At 35.5% G+C, this 17,080-nt stretch overlaps 1 protein-coding gene across 1 annotated transcript in view; it reads left to right on the top strand.

Moving 5' to 3' along the window:
- LOC121411129 (zinc transporter 2-like) overlaps nucleotides 1-11,634 on the top strand; it is a 40,786-nt gene extending 29,152 nt beyond the window's left edge. The window contains 4 exon segments of the mRNA XM_041603660.1: nucleotides 3,064-3,169; nucleotides 4,092-4,148; nucleotides 4,151-4,225; nucleotides 10,936-11,634. Of these exon segments, the coding sequence (XP_041459594.1) occupies nucleotides 3,064-3,169; nucleotides 4,092-4,148; nucleotides 4,151-4,225; nucleotides 10,936-11,078 (381 nt within the window). The 3' untranslated portion in view covers nucleotides 11,079-11,634.
- Nucleotides 11,635-17,080: the final 5,446 nt, after the last annotated feature.

The following is a 17,080-nucleotide window of genomic DNA, read 5'->3' as shown; positions in this document are numbered from 1 at the left end:
ATTCAACTTACATGTAACATGCACGCTCACATAGATTGCTATGACATTTAATGTGTATTCACAACATACATGTATATTGATCATTAGAAACCATTTTTGGATTTATGTTATCAGGTATATCTCTAGAAGTGTAATGGCCAATAGGCCAGGGACGAATACCTTTTTTGTCATTCAGTTGTTAACTTGTTGCATGTTACGAACAATCAAGATTCCTGGATTATCAGAAATCACAAAAAAGTTGACCTACAATGTACATGTAATTAACTGACCTTACCTCTTTAAAAGTAGTAATGAGTGAGTCAGTATAGTGCTGGTTTGCCTATAACACACACATCTAAACAGCTGAATGATGCGCACTTGTGTAGTCACCAACTGGTGCAGATTAATGCAGTGTTTGGAACTCATGAAACTTTAGCATAAAATGTCATTTGATATTCTTTGACTTCATGCTGACCGCAATCTTACATATACACGTAATATGTCAGGTTGATCTATGGTCATTTTTTGTCGGATTGATCGATGGTCATTAAAAATTTCTCTTGGTGTAATTCTTAACAGTTACGAAGTCAAAACACTTTATATGTGCAAATCTAATGAGCATTAATCTGAGATTTTGGCAACTACTGTCTTTATTTGCCTTTCTGACTATGGTATGTCGGGAAAGTGTGTCTTTTATATTTTTTCTTGTAGAAAAATAGTTAATTCCTCAAAAAAAAAATTGATTTTAATTTGTTAGCGCCTATCGTCCCGACCAAAAAATACACCCAAACCTTGAAATAAACAAAATAAAAAATATCTCAAATCAGTAATCACATTTGGTGAACATTTGATGTGTGTAAAATGTAGTATTTCAGTTGCCAATTATTGGTTAACCAATTAGATGCTTTGATGATTAAAGTTTTACGCCCAGGCCTAATGTCCACGATCGTTTATTTCTTTTTATAATGCCAGAACAGTATACAAAACACACAGATTAAATATAATTTCTGTGGTTTGTTTGATTGTAGCCTTAGCCTTATTTGAGAAAGGGTCCATTAATGCATACAGGTTTTCATCACACTTTACACTACATTCATGCTTTTTTTTATGGTTCACACCATTAATTCGAAATTGCGATGCAATAAGTGTGAAATTTTGAGTACCCCATGACAAAGATGTGCATTCACTTTTTAGACTTTTCTTGCATTAAAGTTGCAATACAAAATTAATAGAAGAAATGTGCTAAACCTTGGTTTCAAAACTACCTTTGAGAATTCAAACCAATGTGACTGTGAAATTCTAGGGAAAGATTGTTACAAGATATTTAGATAATATCTACCTTTCTTTTATTTAGTCTTTTGGTAATGAACAGCATGATGAAATTGTATCAATGCAGCTTGATTGGCCTTTCTTTAAAAGTTTAAAGAGAACATTGTCTAAAGTTCTAATTAGCTGCCCTTGATAGAGCTTCAGAATGCATTTGATATCCATGTGTGAAAAGATTTATGTGATTTGAGAAAACAAAAACAATGTGTTTAATATGTACAAATATTTGTAGACATAAATTTCAACAAAAAGATTGTTTTTTGGGGTAAGTCTCTTAAGCTGTATAGAATTAAACGGGAATTTCATGCAAGAAGTGCGCTGCAAACACACCGGTGTTTAACATATATCGGTCCACACCAGAGAGGTGTTGAAATAACACTAGTTTTGTGTTAGGCTAACACCAATTTGGCATTTAACCAACACCAATTAGTGTTAAACCGATATGGGTTTGATTCTTAACTGGTGTTGTTTCAAAACCTCTTGGGTGTGGACCGATATAGAAACCAGGCTGGTGTTAAATTAACAGTGTGTGCATAACTTTGGATTCAAAGGTCGTTGAAATTTCAAACTAAACGTGGCTGTGAGATTCTAGATGCTTTTTTTAATTAGTCTTTTGATACATGTATGTTATGAAGAAAGCAAGTGCTGTCAACATTTGAAGGGAGCCTTGTCTAAAATTCTGTTTAGCTGCCCTTGATAGCTTCACAATGTATTTCTTAACCTTGTGTAAAAATATTTGTGATTTGAGATAACCAAAACATAATGTGTTTTATATGTACATAACTCTATTTGTAGACATTACATTCAACGAAAAGAAATTCTGTTGAAATACCTTGAGTATATCAATAGACAAATAATTTTACATCTGTTTCTAAAAAAGAAACAAAACATAGGGTGTTTAATATGTACATAAATCTATTTGTAGACATTACACTCAACAAAAAGAAGTTCTGTTGGCAAGTCTTTTAGGCTGTATAGAAATTAAAGGGGAAGGTCACCCTGACAAAAAGTTTATTGTAAAAATAGCAGAAAATAATAATAAAAGTACTTGCAAAGGTTTTATAAAAATCCATCAAAGAATTTTTTTTTGAAGAATTTTTATTTGATCCGTGATGTCATATGCAAGCAGCTTCCATGGTTTTTACTCTACCTTCAGTACATGTATATTAATTGACAAATAATTTTACATCTGTTTTTAAAAAGAAGACAAAATTAAGTAATCACGAACCTTACAAAAATTGAAATATATGCATTTTATATTAACATATGGGGCAGCTGCTCGTTTATGACGTCACAGATCCAACTTTTTAAATTTTAGTAACTTTCTTAATCCTCAATGGACTTTTCTCAAACCTTCACCAATATCTTAAATTATTTTTTTAACAACAAACTTTTCTTCATGGTTAACTTCCACTTTAACGAAAGTTACTACATAGCTTTGCTGAATTTCCTAATCCCCCATTGTGTACATGTACATGTAGATGCAAATATTATCCAGAGTTTAGGAAGGGAAAAGGTTTTGCACTGGATTTTCCACCAATGCTGAAGCTAAACCTCACTCAAACTGTGTGATGATATTACCAGGGGATAGTCTGGTCCACGAGACCATTCTCATTTTCACATCAACAATATAAATTTACATTTCATTTACAAAGTTGCGTAACTTATGAATGAAAAAAAAATGAGTTCAAAAAGCTTTTACCATTTAGTATATTTTCCCTGTTTACTTCATTATTCTTTCTTGATTTTCATCAACAGTCTGACTGGAAGATTGCGGATCCTATCTGTACATTTTTGTTTTCCATCTTAGTACTCATCACAACTCTTACTGTATTAAGAGATGCTCTCAATGTTTTAATGGAAGGTAAGTGTAAAAGCCGTGATATAATAAGTAGTGGGAGTAAGGGGTACTCCAGGCTGAATTTGAACAGATAAAAGTAAGACAAACAAAACACTGGAAATTTGATCAAAATTTGACTAAAAGGATTGAAAAAAGTTATGACATTTTAAAGATATTCGGTGAAACGGTTCGATGCATATCTTCATGAATATTCAATGACCAAACTGGTGATGTCATATCTCCACTTGTTTTTTGTATTTTATTTTATGAAAATATGTTTATTCAAATTTTTTTCCTCCAAGAATAAAAAAATGGAATAACAACTGATTTATAATGTGCATTAGATATTCATTGCTGAAACTAGTTTTACTATTAGGGAGACAGATTATACACACATGCAATTTGTGATACATGTAGTGTTTATAATTTCTTTAAAAACAAGTTTTTGTGAACCAGGGTCAATATTTCTTGCTCCCAAAGAGACTGTCTCATCCTTGAGTGAAAGCTCAGTGGATATATCATATATTCTGTTTCTGTCTGTGGTAACTCCCGTAGAAACTCGGCAGGACAGCATTTTGCTGGTAAACGCCAAGCTGGTATATAACCAATTACCTTGGAAACATTATACGTCTTGGTTAATCAGTCATAGTGGCTGATGTAATAGACAACAGATATCACTCTTGGGCCTTTTTTATCAAAGTGGAGACAATGGCAGAGTTTGGATTCGAACTCACAACCTTGCAATTATGAGTCCAATGCTCTAACCACTGGACTACACGACCCATATGATTGCTGTATTAAGTTTTTTTTTAAAAGTCTAACTTGTGTAGAGAAAATTTCTGCAGAATTGCCTCCTAAATGGTACACTGGACATTAACATGTACAGTATATAAGAAAATATGTAATTTTCTCTGTGATTGATGCTTGTGTTTTTAAAAATTTGCAGGTGTACCCAGACACATCAATTATCCAACTCTTAAGAATGATTTAGATACATTACCGGGGTCAAATTTGCTCATAGTCTTCATGTATGGAGCTTGACAACATCCAAAGCAGCAATAGCAGTACATCTAGCAAAAGGTAAGATAATATGGGGAGGATTTCAGAAAACTAATGTTGGACAAAAGCTACTGAAAAGCTACATGCCTTTCAGCATGAGCACTGAAAGGCAGCTCGAGCTAAAGCTGGGGTAATAATAATAACGCGCCTCGGAATAGAATATTTCTAGATAGAGGGCGCTATATAAATGCCTATTATTATTATTATTATTATTACTGAAATCCTTGCATCTGATTGCTCTGGAACAAATTATCAGTGAAGATCACTGACTCTTTGTTTCATAAAACATTTCGATGAAGTGATCATTCTTTTTTTAAAGTGCAATCCACCATGACATCAGGTTGGTGTTCATACAAAAGTCAAAAGGTGAGAAATGTAAAATCCATAGAGGTTTTTTTTTCTCTCTCAAAATTGATACTGAACAACCTTTTGTAATATACAATCAGACACAATTTATTTCCAAATATGCTTCTGTGAATATTTTGTCACATTTTCCTGTTTTTATTTAAGCCAACTAGTGGATTTCCCCATAGTTGTGAAAAGTGGTGGGGGGGGGGGAGTTTTGTAAGTATGAAGTCTAACTTGATAAAGGTTATTGTGAATTGCTGCTTGAGTTTTGCATAAGGTGGGAAAAGGAGTACATACGTGTCAACAAGGTTAGTGATTGATATTGCCATAATTAGGTCAAAGACTACCTACAACTATAAAGTAATCAAATGCTCTTAAATGGATCAGTTTAGATTTCCACTACATTATTATATGTAGCTTTGCGGGGGGAGTTTCGTAAGTATTAAGTTTAACTCAAGCTGGATGATTCTAAAGGTTATTGTGAATTGCTGCTTGAGTTTTGCATAAGGTGGGAAAAGGCCTAGAGTACATGCATGTCAACAATGTTAGTGTTTAATATTGCCATAATTAGGTCAAAGACTACCTACAACTTTAAAGTAATCAAATGCTCTTAAATGCATAGCTGCCAAGTAGTACTGATTTTCAGTATTTAGTACTAAAAAATTAGAAGAATACTGATGGTTTCATACAAAATAGTGATTTCTAAAGTTCAGTTTTATGTATTGTCCTTTGGCATATCTTTGAAAATACTGATTTCCTCACCAAAATACTGATTTTCAGCTTTCCAAATACTGAAATGTACTTATTCAGGTTGGCAGCTCTGTAAATGGATCAGTTTAGATTTCGACTACATAATTATATGTAGCTTTGCTTGCTAGCCGTTTAATGTACAAACTTTATTTGTCATAGAACATACTGTAAATGCATGGCATGTACAGTGTACTCTGTAAGCTAATGGAAATATGTTATGGACATGAAGTCACTTTTGAGTTTGACTTCTTCCTATCCTTATTATTGTTGGCTTTGAATACATTCTGATTCCTGTTGCCATGAATACAAATATTTGTGCATGTATATCACCGTACATTACAAAGGAGACAGAATATTTTTATTCTTAAATTCCTGATTTGCTTTCGTTATAACATCATGTATTAAAATGAAAACCACGGAGGCATTTTCCAAACAATCCCATGAGTCAGGTGGCTTCAAACCAACTACACAATACTACCCACTCACAGGTATGCCTGTTAGTAATTAGAACCTATTCAGGCCTCATCATACATGATAATTTATTTTCTCTTCACAGCCATCTGAACCAGAGGTCCTGTAGATATTAACAAGCCTTGCGCATTTATATTTCAAAGATCATTACATTCGTAACTTACGTCACATTTGAATTTCTTGTAGATCTAATTTTATTTTAGTATACTGCAAATATTCCTGCGGCTATGAAATATTTTTGTGATCAAGCGGGTATGAAAGCACCTAGTTTATGGTATTAACATTTCTTATCATCCCAAACCCAGGTTGCATTTTTCTCATGGCTCTTTGACATTGAAAAGCATGCTTATGCGATTGCTTTGAAGAAGTATAATACTCAGTCACTCCTGTCATTTCAGGCCTGCCCTCTGGTGTTTTCTTTTCCTACCCATTTCATTAAATAGTTATCTGCACCTGCACCATACTAATCATTATGAATTGCTGAAAACATTGGGCTTAAAAATGTCCGCCCTTTTTTATGGCTGCTTTTCAAACCACCAGGCTAGGGTAAGATAATTTTACCCTATTCACAGTGGCCTCAAACAATAGTACAGTCCCTAGACTGTAGAGGTGTTGCCTTCAGCGTGAATGTTGCACACCCGTGATAAACCTGCCTCACCTCATTAAAAAAAATAGTGACTACTTGTAAGCGAATGAATAATGGTTACAGTTACATTACAGTTGAGTACATAAGAATAGCAGATGAAGTTAATGAGGGAGCAAATATTTATTTATTTTAGGTTGTACAATTCATACATGACTGACTTTAAAGTCATACACCTCATGGAGAGAGCAAACTCCTCAGAATATCTTATTTGATGATCCAGTTACTTCCACAATGCATGCTCAGCATGTGATCATCGTAAATATTCAGGCAGTAAACTGGGGAAACTTTTGCAGGCATTGACCTACTGTAGAGATGCACATTGCCTGTCATGCTAACAATGGAAATCCAGGGGGAGTTCACCCTGACATCCAAGTTTTTGTCTCACCTGCGAAGCAAAGTGAGACTATAGGCGCCGCTTTTCCGACGGCGGCGGCGGCGTCAACATCAAATCTTAACCTGAGGTTAAGTTTTTGAAATGACGTCATAACTTAGAAAGTATATGGACCTAGTTAATAAAACTTGGCCATAAGGTTAATCAAGTATTACTGAACATCCTATTAGAGTTTCATGTCACATGACCAAGGTCAAAGGTCATTTAGGGTCAATGAACTTAGACCATGTTGGAGGGATCAACATCGAAATCTTAACCTGAGGTTAAGTTTTTGAAATGTCATCATAACTTAAAAATATATGGACCTAGTTCATGAAACTTGGACATAATAGTAATCAAGCATCACTGAACATCCTGCATGAGTTTCACGTCACATGACCAAGGTCAAAGGTCATTTAGGGTCAATGAACTTTGGCCGAATTGGGGATATCTGTTGAATTCCCATCATAACTTTGAAAGTTTATGGATCTGATTTATGAAACTTGGACATAATAGTAATCAAGCATCACTGAAAATTTTGTGCAAGTTTCAGGTCTCATGATTAAGGTCAAAGGTCATTTAGGGTCAATGAACTTTGGCCGAATCGGAGTATCTGTTGAATTACCATCATAACTTTGAAAGTTTATTGGTCTAGTTCATTAAACTTGGACATTAGAGTAATCAAGTATCACTGGACGTCCTGTGTGCATTTCAGGTCACATGACCAAGGTCAAAGGTCAATGAACTTTGGCCGAATTGGGTGTATCTGTTGAATTACCATCATAACTTTGAATGTTTATGGATCTGATTCATGAAGCTTGGACATAATAGTAATCAAGCATCACTGAAAATTTTGTGCAAATTTCAGGTCTCATGATTAAGGTCAACGGTCATTTAGGGTCAATGAACTTTGGCCAAATCGGAGTATCTGTTGATTTACCATCATAACTTTGAATGTTTATTGGTCTAGTTCATTAAACTTGGACATTAGAGTAATCAAGTATCACTGAACATCCTGTGCCCATTTCAGGTCACATGACCAAGGTCAAAGGTCAATGAACTTTGGCCGAATTGGGTGTATCTGTTGAATTACCATCATAACTTTGAAAGTTTATGGATCTGATTCATGAAATTCGTACATAAGAGTAATCAAGTATCACTGAACATCCTGTTCGAGTTTCAGGTCACATGATCAAGGTCAAAGGTCATGTAAGGTCAATGAACTTTGGCAATGTTGGGGTTTTTTGTTAAATAACCATCATATCTCTGTAAGTTTGTTGGTCTAGTTCATAAGAAGTGGACATAAGAGTAACCATGTATCACTGAACATCTTGTGCGAGTTAGAGTAGTATTCAAAGTCAGCACTGCTGCTATATTGAACCGCGTGATGCAGGTGAGACGTCCAGAGGCATTCCACTTGTTTTCTATAGTTATAGTTATATATATATATTTTTTTTTGGGGGGGGGATTTGTGACATAACATAACAATAATAATAATACAATAATAGCTGGATTTTTATCACATTTTGCCTGAGGATACAAAGCGCTTGCTACATACCAGCAGTTACCTCATTTGTTATGTGCAATATGATTCATACTGACCTGAAATATTTGTCTTCTATTTGAAATAACGTAAATGATAATATATTGAGTGGATACTAGTGTCAAACATGGATTGAAAATATATATTCTTTCCTTGGTATGGATCATCATCATCAAATGTAGGGCAGCTATGCAGTCAGTTTGAACACCCATGTGTTAGCAGCATGTAATCAAACAAAAGTTTCAGATTAAATAGAGCTCCTAATGGTGTTTACCCTGATGAATGAAATTTATTCAAGTCATGATGTTAGTCACCATGGAATGAAGTTATTGTGAGGATGCAATCTGAGAGACGTGACCTCTCAAGGTAAAAGTAACTTTTAAAAATGGAAGCAGATTACTCAACTGCACTGAAGTCAGAGAGTACATGACAAAACGGAAAATCGCCCATTAGTCTACTGCCAACTCGTTCACTCACCACGTGGTCTACTTTAGTCTAATGCCATTCTGTCCATCAACATTTCATCTAAGAACCATTTGGTCCATTGACCATTTGGTCCAATCATAACTCCTTCTAATCACCATTACGGTTATGACCATTACGTCTCTAATATTGGTCTAATATCCATTTCATTTTCATTCATTTTGCACAATTTAACACATACATGTAGTCCAATTAGGCCAAATGGTACATGTTTATGGACTAAATGGCTATTAGAACAACTGGTTTAAATGTAATGGCGTTAGGCTAAATGAAAATAGACCATGTGTTGAGTAGACAAAGTTATGGTAGACCAAATGATAGTAGACGCGTTGGCAATTGTATCAAATGGCATTAGACGAACTGGAAAAAAAATCTACGAAACATGCTTGTCTACAGGTATGCATCAATGTTCTAAGTTAATGCAGCTTTTGCATTGGTATGGTATACAGTTCCCCTTATGATGTGTGTCCAAATGACTCTCATGTTTTTCTTGATTAACATGAGGTTAGACTGGATTCATTCATACACTCAAGGGATTACTGTGGATATTTTTAGATCCTCTAATTCCCTACAGATGTTGGGAAAGCGCTATTTAATCCAGTCAATATTGTGATTTTTTTTCCAATGGATTTGTCGATAGACAATGTCAATTATAGTTGAAGTTGTACATTTTGCTAATTAATACAAGGCTTCCTGTTAAATCCTTACCTACAGAACGCATATATGTATGTACAGTACATGTATTATTTGATATACTGGTTGCCTCATGAGACTGCCTCATTAACTTCTTGTTTTGACTCCTTAGAACCAGACGCAATGGAAACTCAAATTGAGTTGGCAATATTTTTTAGGGTTTGAGATATTTTCCCATGATACCAATTTCTTTCATAAATTATTTTTTATTAGGAACACTGTTTCAATGAGTTTTATGACAAAGAAAGTATAACCTGGTGATTATGTAAGATAATTTCTGATATTGAAGAAAGTGTATTAGTACAGCCATTATTTGATAGTGTTATTTCTTTATTTATTCACTTTTCTATTTATTTTATTTGCATAATTTGCAAAAGGGAACATCATTACTATTAAAATACAATATATTTGGGCTCTCTCGTATGAACGGGAAAAAAGTGATTCACTTCAAACGTTCCATGTTTGCTTATCATAAATGTTGTTTCATATTACATGTGAAGTAAAATTATTTACGTTAAAAAAGGCTCATGGCTATTGATATTCTCACTCTTTATAAAAGAAAATACATAAAACTATACAATTCTTATATATATTTTTATTGTTGATATTGATGTTTAAGACTGTGAATTCTAATTCACTAGACATAACAGTAAAGGCACTGACACCTACAGTACTTGCTAGACAGGCACTGTATCATGCACATGAATCAGCTCAACAAAATCTGGAAAATGACAGTTTTATTGAGGGATGAATCTTGAGTCTCAGCATTATTCCACAGAGCGAAGAAGAAAGCAAAGTTTAGTCGGCAAAGTGTCTGCTTGTCAAACCAAAGTTCATGGGTTCTAGTCCACCCCAGGTGGATGACTGAAGCCAGTACATTGTGTGTTAACGTCTCTCCTCTGTTCCATAGATGCAGGCTATGTAGCAGTGGAAAACACTCTGTCCCTCGGATAGGACATAAAATGGAGGTCCCGTGTAGAGGAGAGTCACCACCTTTGCATGTTAAGAACCCATTGCACTATTCGTATAAGAGTAGGGGGAAACCCCGGTGTAGTGGTCCACCTGCTTTCCCCAATTAGCTATATCGGAAGGAGAGACCTGCAGGTCACAGTTCTGTGTGCATGCCCTTCTAGGCGACCCAGATTGGCTGGCTCCTCAAAAAAAGCGCCTTTGAATGTCTTTGACAGATATATGGCGTTATACAAATGATGTGCATTATCATCAAAGCTGATAACAAATAAACAATGAGCAACATATATGACCAATTATATTGTGAAGTGCAATGTGAGAGAGGGGGGAGGAAAATAGACTTTTCCACATATACTTGTATTTATAGTTTCACCTTTACTTGAAAGTTACTTCTTGTTTTACAAGTGAAACTGCTCTTCTCTTTCTAACATAATATTCTTCTTTTCTGTCTCTTACAGCTGAAGATGCAGATAGCGAAGAAGTTTTACAGGAAGCATCCAAGATGATACAAAAGAAATATGGAATACACTTCATGACCATCCAAGTAGAAAGGTACCAACATGAGGCCATGACCAACTGTGCAAGATGCTCAGAACTGTGATGGTGACCTTTTGACATTCCAACGAGGAAGCAATCAGAATAAATCCAAAGGTCCTTCCATTCACTAAACTTACAGTATTTGTCTTTGTTGTGAACCTTGGTATAATTTAACCATGGTCAGGTTATGGACAGCCAAACCTCTTGAAACTTTCCTGCATTCCTCTTTCAGGAAGCATTGAAGATGATCACTATTTTAGTAGTCACTCAGGTTTCTGATATACACAGTATGCCAGACACAGGGCCTTGTCCAAAGGCTACACAAAATGTTGCAGAGCATTGTGTGGATAACCGTCAGGTAAACTGATGCTTGTTGATTCTAATGCAGGTTTTAAGAACAACTTAATGCTGATATCGTTTAATGTCTTGATTTTGAAGTTAGAGAGTACATCCGCCATGTTTTGATGAGACATAGCTCAGGAAGTCCATTGTTGTAAAGTGATCCAATTCGAAGCATCATTCAGCACTTTCAGATGTGGCAGTGCTTAAGAATATTACGTGAAGATGTATCAAAAAAATGATTTTGGTTCTCTTATATAGAAGACGCAGCTTAACTGGAACCCCCCCCCAAAAAAAAGAAATTCTAGTTATTTAAAGAATATTATATACATCACTTTTTTTTACGTAATCCTATTCATTAACATTATACAGGGTAATATAATCTTAAATTGTTTTGACTTCAACTCCTCAAAGTTTCTTGAATAGATATGTTTAAAATGAAATAAAAGGCACCTCCTTGCAAAAAAAAACACAAAAAAACATTAAAAAAAAGAATGAGCTTTTTTTTTTTCTATTTTCCATTGTCAGATATATCCCTTATTACTTTCTTAATATCATCTTTGTCTATCCTCATTATGTATTGTTTTTCTTACCCATTTACTTTCTTGTTCATTTTATGGTGCTCTGGAAATGACATTCTCCTTGTACCCATAACACTTTACTTCACTTTTAACCTGCTATACTAATTATTGCCTAATTATTGCCAAATGAGAAGGGTCTTAACTGTGATTATAACTGTTAACAAGTAATATTACCAATACTGACTCTCCATTTATGAGTATTCCCTATTGTAGCATAAAGATAAAGATCTGTAAAAAAAATAAATAAAAAAAATCATATCAAGAGTGTTACTTTGATAAAAATTATTGTACCGTACTCAGTGGTTTGCATTGTAAAACTAAATGCAGTCATTTTCTATACATAACTCCTGAAACGAGGTCGCCCTAAAATCATGATCGGCTTTGAATTTGGTTGGATTATAATTGTATTTCTACTTAGTTTATAATAATTGTTTTACCTTCATAAAGAAATTTACCAGTAACAATGAAATAGAAGTTAAGATTACAAAGGAAATTGGATGCCTGAATTAATCCCTGCCATATTACCAAATTTGTGAACAATGGGAAGAATAAACTTTCATGAATAATACCTATCTATACTGTTTGACTGAAGATACACTAAACATTCAATTTTATTGCTGAATTGCAGAAAAATACATGGGTTTCAAAATGAAGATTTCATCAACAACAACAAATAAACATTTCTAACATTGATACGGTCACCATTTTTCTCTGGGATTCGCCACCAACGAATAAGATATTGGTAGGAAGGTTGCATTTTAGGGTGGAAAGGGAATCTTGAATCCAAGAATTCGAGATTTGCAAAGAACAAAGGAAAAGTCTTCCTATTGTCATGGTGACAAATTACTCATCTTTTTGGTAATATACTCCAAAGTGATCTTCCATATGATGTTTATTGTAGTGCATTCCTCTTCTGATGAAATCTTCCCTCCATATTTTTTCAAAGGATATGCATTTTCATGTAGGTTGAGAGATGTAATTGCTTTTTAGTAAATTTCCAGGTTAAGATAGTATATAGTATAGTATATTCTAACAAGAGACTAATTATGGCCATTGTCCACCAACAGATAAGTTATGAACTGACATAGCATTGCTCCGGAATCATTGCATAGTCAATTTAACAATTTCTTTATTAGTTTTGCATTCCTTCAGACATCTATGCAGAACCAATTTTATTCTAATGAGAAGGCGGTATTACAGTATTTTATTACTGCATTGCAACTTCCAAGTTACTGTTGATAATGTTATTAATTCATTATGCATAGAGCAGAGAATTATTGTTCACTCACTTCAGTGTAGCATAGCTCTGCACAAGGCTACAAGTGATGCCCTATGCATGCATGGACTGGATATGAAATCTATTACTAATTACAGAGTGCAACCAACTATCAACATTAACAATCACAATGTTATCTTCTGTTCTCTCCTCATCTGACAATTACAATGTGGCAATTTTCTTTTGAAACATATGCACACATTAGTACTTATGCCTACATGTAAAATGTTTGATGCAAAATAAAAAGAGACATGGAGACAACTTACCTTTGCTCCAAGGCCTTAAGTGCCATACCATGGCCCCAGTGCGTAAAGGTTACTATTATAGTAACTTTGTCATCCCATGGTAACTACCATGGTAACAATGCTCACCAGCCAATCAAAATCAAGCATTCCATGCAAGTTACCATTCGATGGCAAAGTAAATGCATTGGCATCACCAATGCATAAAGCATTTTCATTTATTTGATACAAGATAAAAGATCAATAAATGTAGATAAAAATGGCTTGGTCAATGGCCGTGCCAGGTATTGACCCCTGGACGTTCATGGTGTAGTCGGGCATCTTAGAGCACTCGTCCACGCCGCTTCACCCCTAAGGTACCCCATTTTGTAACCAAATCAAACAAGAAGACTGCCCTCTATTGGCAATATTTGTGGTAGATTGTTTCTGGCATTGTCGGAAGATCTAGAGAGAATATATAGACTTTGTCCCACTGCACTTTCGGATGCAGAGAGGATGTGAAACGGAAAAGAACCTTGCCATCTGTTGGAAAACGTTATGTATCCGTTTTGTACTCTTAACATATGTGTTTCATACGCTCTATATCCATGTTAATTGCAAATTTACGATGACTGATGGTCTGTTTTGATGCATTGATTGCAGACCCGGGGGGGGGGGGGGGGGGGGCACTCAGTATATAACGCATAGTGGGTATGTGCCGCGGAGGGGACCCCCATTTTTACACTCAAATTTCCGTTCCAAGGCATAGCATTTTTGTCTTTTGAGCAAAAGAACTAAGAAAGCCGCTCCAAGGCATAGCATTTTCTTCTTATCGAGAAAAAACAAAGAAATCCGCTCCAAAGCTTCGCATATTTTTCGGTGCGCCGTTCCGATCGCATTGTTTTGCTACAATGAGCTGCAATTTTGGTGAAAAGCGGCCGCCGTGCGCTCTCAGACCATCGCCTCAGCTCTCTAGCTGCGCCAGCGCACCCGGCGGAGGCCGCGTTAGCTGCATAATGCACGCATTTCCGTTCCACAGGGATGCATATACGCACTCACACGCTGGCGATCCGTTCCAAGGACCCCCGTTTTCACAAACATTTCTAGTTCCGAAGCCCGTTCCAAGGACCTTCCTTTTTACAATAAGCCCGTTCCAGGGCCCCCGTTTTTTGTCTCGCCCACGGCACACCCCCACCACTTTTTTTGGTCGAGTGCCCCCCCCCCCCCCCCGGATTGCAGATTTGCAACAGTAATTTGTGATCAATCACAAATATGTTTTGCTTTCCTCCCTTTGAAAGGAATGACATGAATTAATTAATTAATGGTAATAATAAATGTGTTTATATCTGGGAGTACATGTTTCAATACAAACCATTGCTGCTTTTGTTTTAGCCTTCAGGAATGTTTCTTCATTGCTATTTTGAATGTTTGTTGTTCTTGTATTGATGTGTTGAAAAAGGCAATCAATTAGACACAAAGGTGTTGATTCATGTGGTTCCGTGCTCTGGTGACAATTGCTCCGTTACAAATCCACTCACCCACTGAAGATTTCTTTTCAACCGTGGATTTAACACTGTGCCCTACCTTACACCAAACATAAAACCCTATTGCAACCCTAACCATACATCTTAGGTGAAAAAAAGCCTGGAGCAATTGTCACAGTGCAGGAGCAAATGTCGGGTCACATTGCCATACAGCTGTTTCTAGGTGGCACGCACACTATTCCAATAGTTCGGGGGTATTCATAATCAGTTTAGCTGAAGTTGGGATGTGTTTTTTTTCTGTTTTCTGCAGTAATTACAAAATTTGCCACACTGGATTTATTTGTTTAATCCACAAACTTGGGGGGGGGGGATTTGAATCACATTTCATATTCCATTGGTTGGTAAACTCATTGGTAATCTTTAAGATCAGATTCATGAAACAGCCCCAGATATGTTTTATTCATCTTCTATACAAGCCCCATACTTCATGTGCAATTGAACAAACTATGCTAAGTTTTGTTTAACCTGTATCAATGTATTTTGGCATTATTTGGTTATAAATTCAGTTCAGTTCAGTATTCTAGAATGTAGGTAATAGAACTGTTTTATGAAATACATTACTGCTTCTTTAGTCTAGTATAATACCTCAGATACATCAAGTAAAAAGCAGCAAGCTCTGCAACTTGCGACACTGACCTAATCCGTCGTCGGACCAAAGTTTTATTCAGATTATGTATTATAAACCTGTGCATTGTCACCACTTCTCTTTTATCACTTATTAACTGGATGGTGTATTTCTCATATTGGCATGCATCGTCTTTGCATTAAAAAAATTGGTCATTTGTAAATTTATCAATGATATGATCTTGACAGACCATCAACATATATAGAATATTTGAATTGTTCTCTACCTCAAATTAAGAGTAATGATTACAGTAAAGGGTATGTGTATAGCACATGTATCTTTCGTGGTAGGTGCTCAAGGCTCTCATATATTACTCAAACTAAGCTCGGCTACCGATTCCAATGCACTCGGCTCTCTGAGGAATTAATTCCTGCCAGCTACCTTTTACTTCACCTGAGTTGAGTGCAAGCACATCATGTATAGATTTCTTGCATAAAGAAATTATCCTTTGGCTGGGATTCAAACCCACAACCCTCTATTTCAAAGTTTGGAGGCTGATCCACTGGGCCGCAACAATAAGATCTCATCTTGTTCTAAGCAAAGTCGCCTTAATGATTTCGAAGGAATATTTTTTTTTCAAAAGGATCATTATGATGGGAGATGGTTGTTGATAAGTTAGAAACCTGTGTTTTAGAAACAGAATTATATTAGCTGGAATTTTCATGAGATTTGGTCGTAGTTTGAAGTTCCTGCTATTGTATGTGGCCTACAGCAGCGGATCCAAGATTTTTTTAAGGTGTTGCAATTCATCATCAAAATTTGACCAGCAAACCAACCCTCCCCCTTTCTCAAAAAGTTTATCACTCACAAAATAAAGTGCATTTTGTCTCCAGAAAAGGAGTTGAATTGTTGAATTGAAGCAAAAAAAACAACAACAATGCATCACTTTCAAATGAAGTGATTTTAGGGGGTGGGGTTGAAATTTTCAAGGTGTGCCTACTTCTTCTGCCCAACACAACCCCTCCCCTCCCTATGTCAACTCCTAGCCTATTACAACATGGAAAACAACAACTGAATCTATAAAATAGCTGACTATGCTGAATTAATAAACAAAACTTGAATATTTACTCATATAGCAACTTTGCATTATTAGGGAAATGGTTCTTGTGTCCTGGTCTTCCCGATGGTCAAGGCTTTTGATTTGCTGGATGGTCAAGCATGTCATGTTGAAGATGAAGCTAATCATTCCTTTGGATTTGTTTCCAGACATCTGTGCTGACTTAAGTACTCATGAATACCTTTGCCATGAAAGCTTTACACTTTAGCTTTGAATTTTATCAAGATGATCACCAAGTAATTGATTCTGAAGACACACCTGGTAATGTTTAACAAATCCGTCATTAGTATAAATCCTATAAATGTGATCATTCCTCGTATTTGACTATGAGACTTTCTCTGAAATTTTTCATAAATTGAAGCAGGATTGATATGATAAAAATTACAAAGAAAGCATATACCCTTTAAATGCTTTTGTAGAAAG

Source organism: Lytechinus variegatus, chromosome 3 (assembly GCF_018143015.1).
Source record: "Lytechinus variegatus isolate NC3 chromosome 3, Lvar_3.0, whole genome shotgun sequence".
In the NCBI taxonomy this organism is placed as follows: domain Eukaryota; kingdom Metazoa; phylum Echinodermata; class Echinoidea; order Temnopleuroida; family Toxopneustidae; genus Lytechinus; species Lytechinus variegatus.
This window is presented reverse-complemented; position numbering and strand designations above follow the sequence as displayed.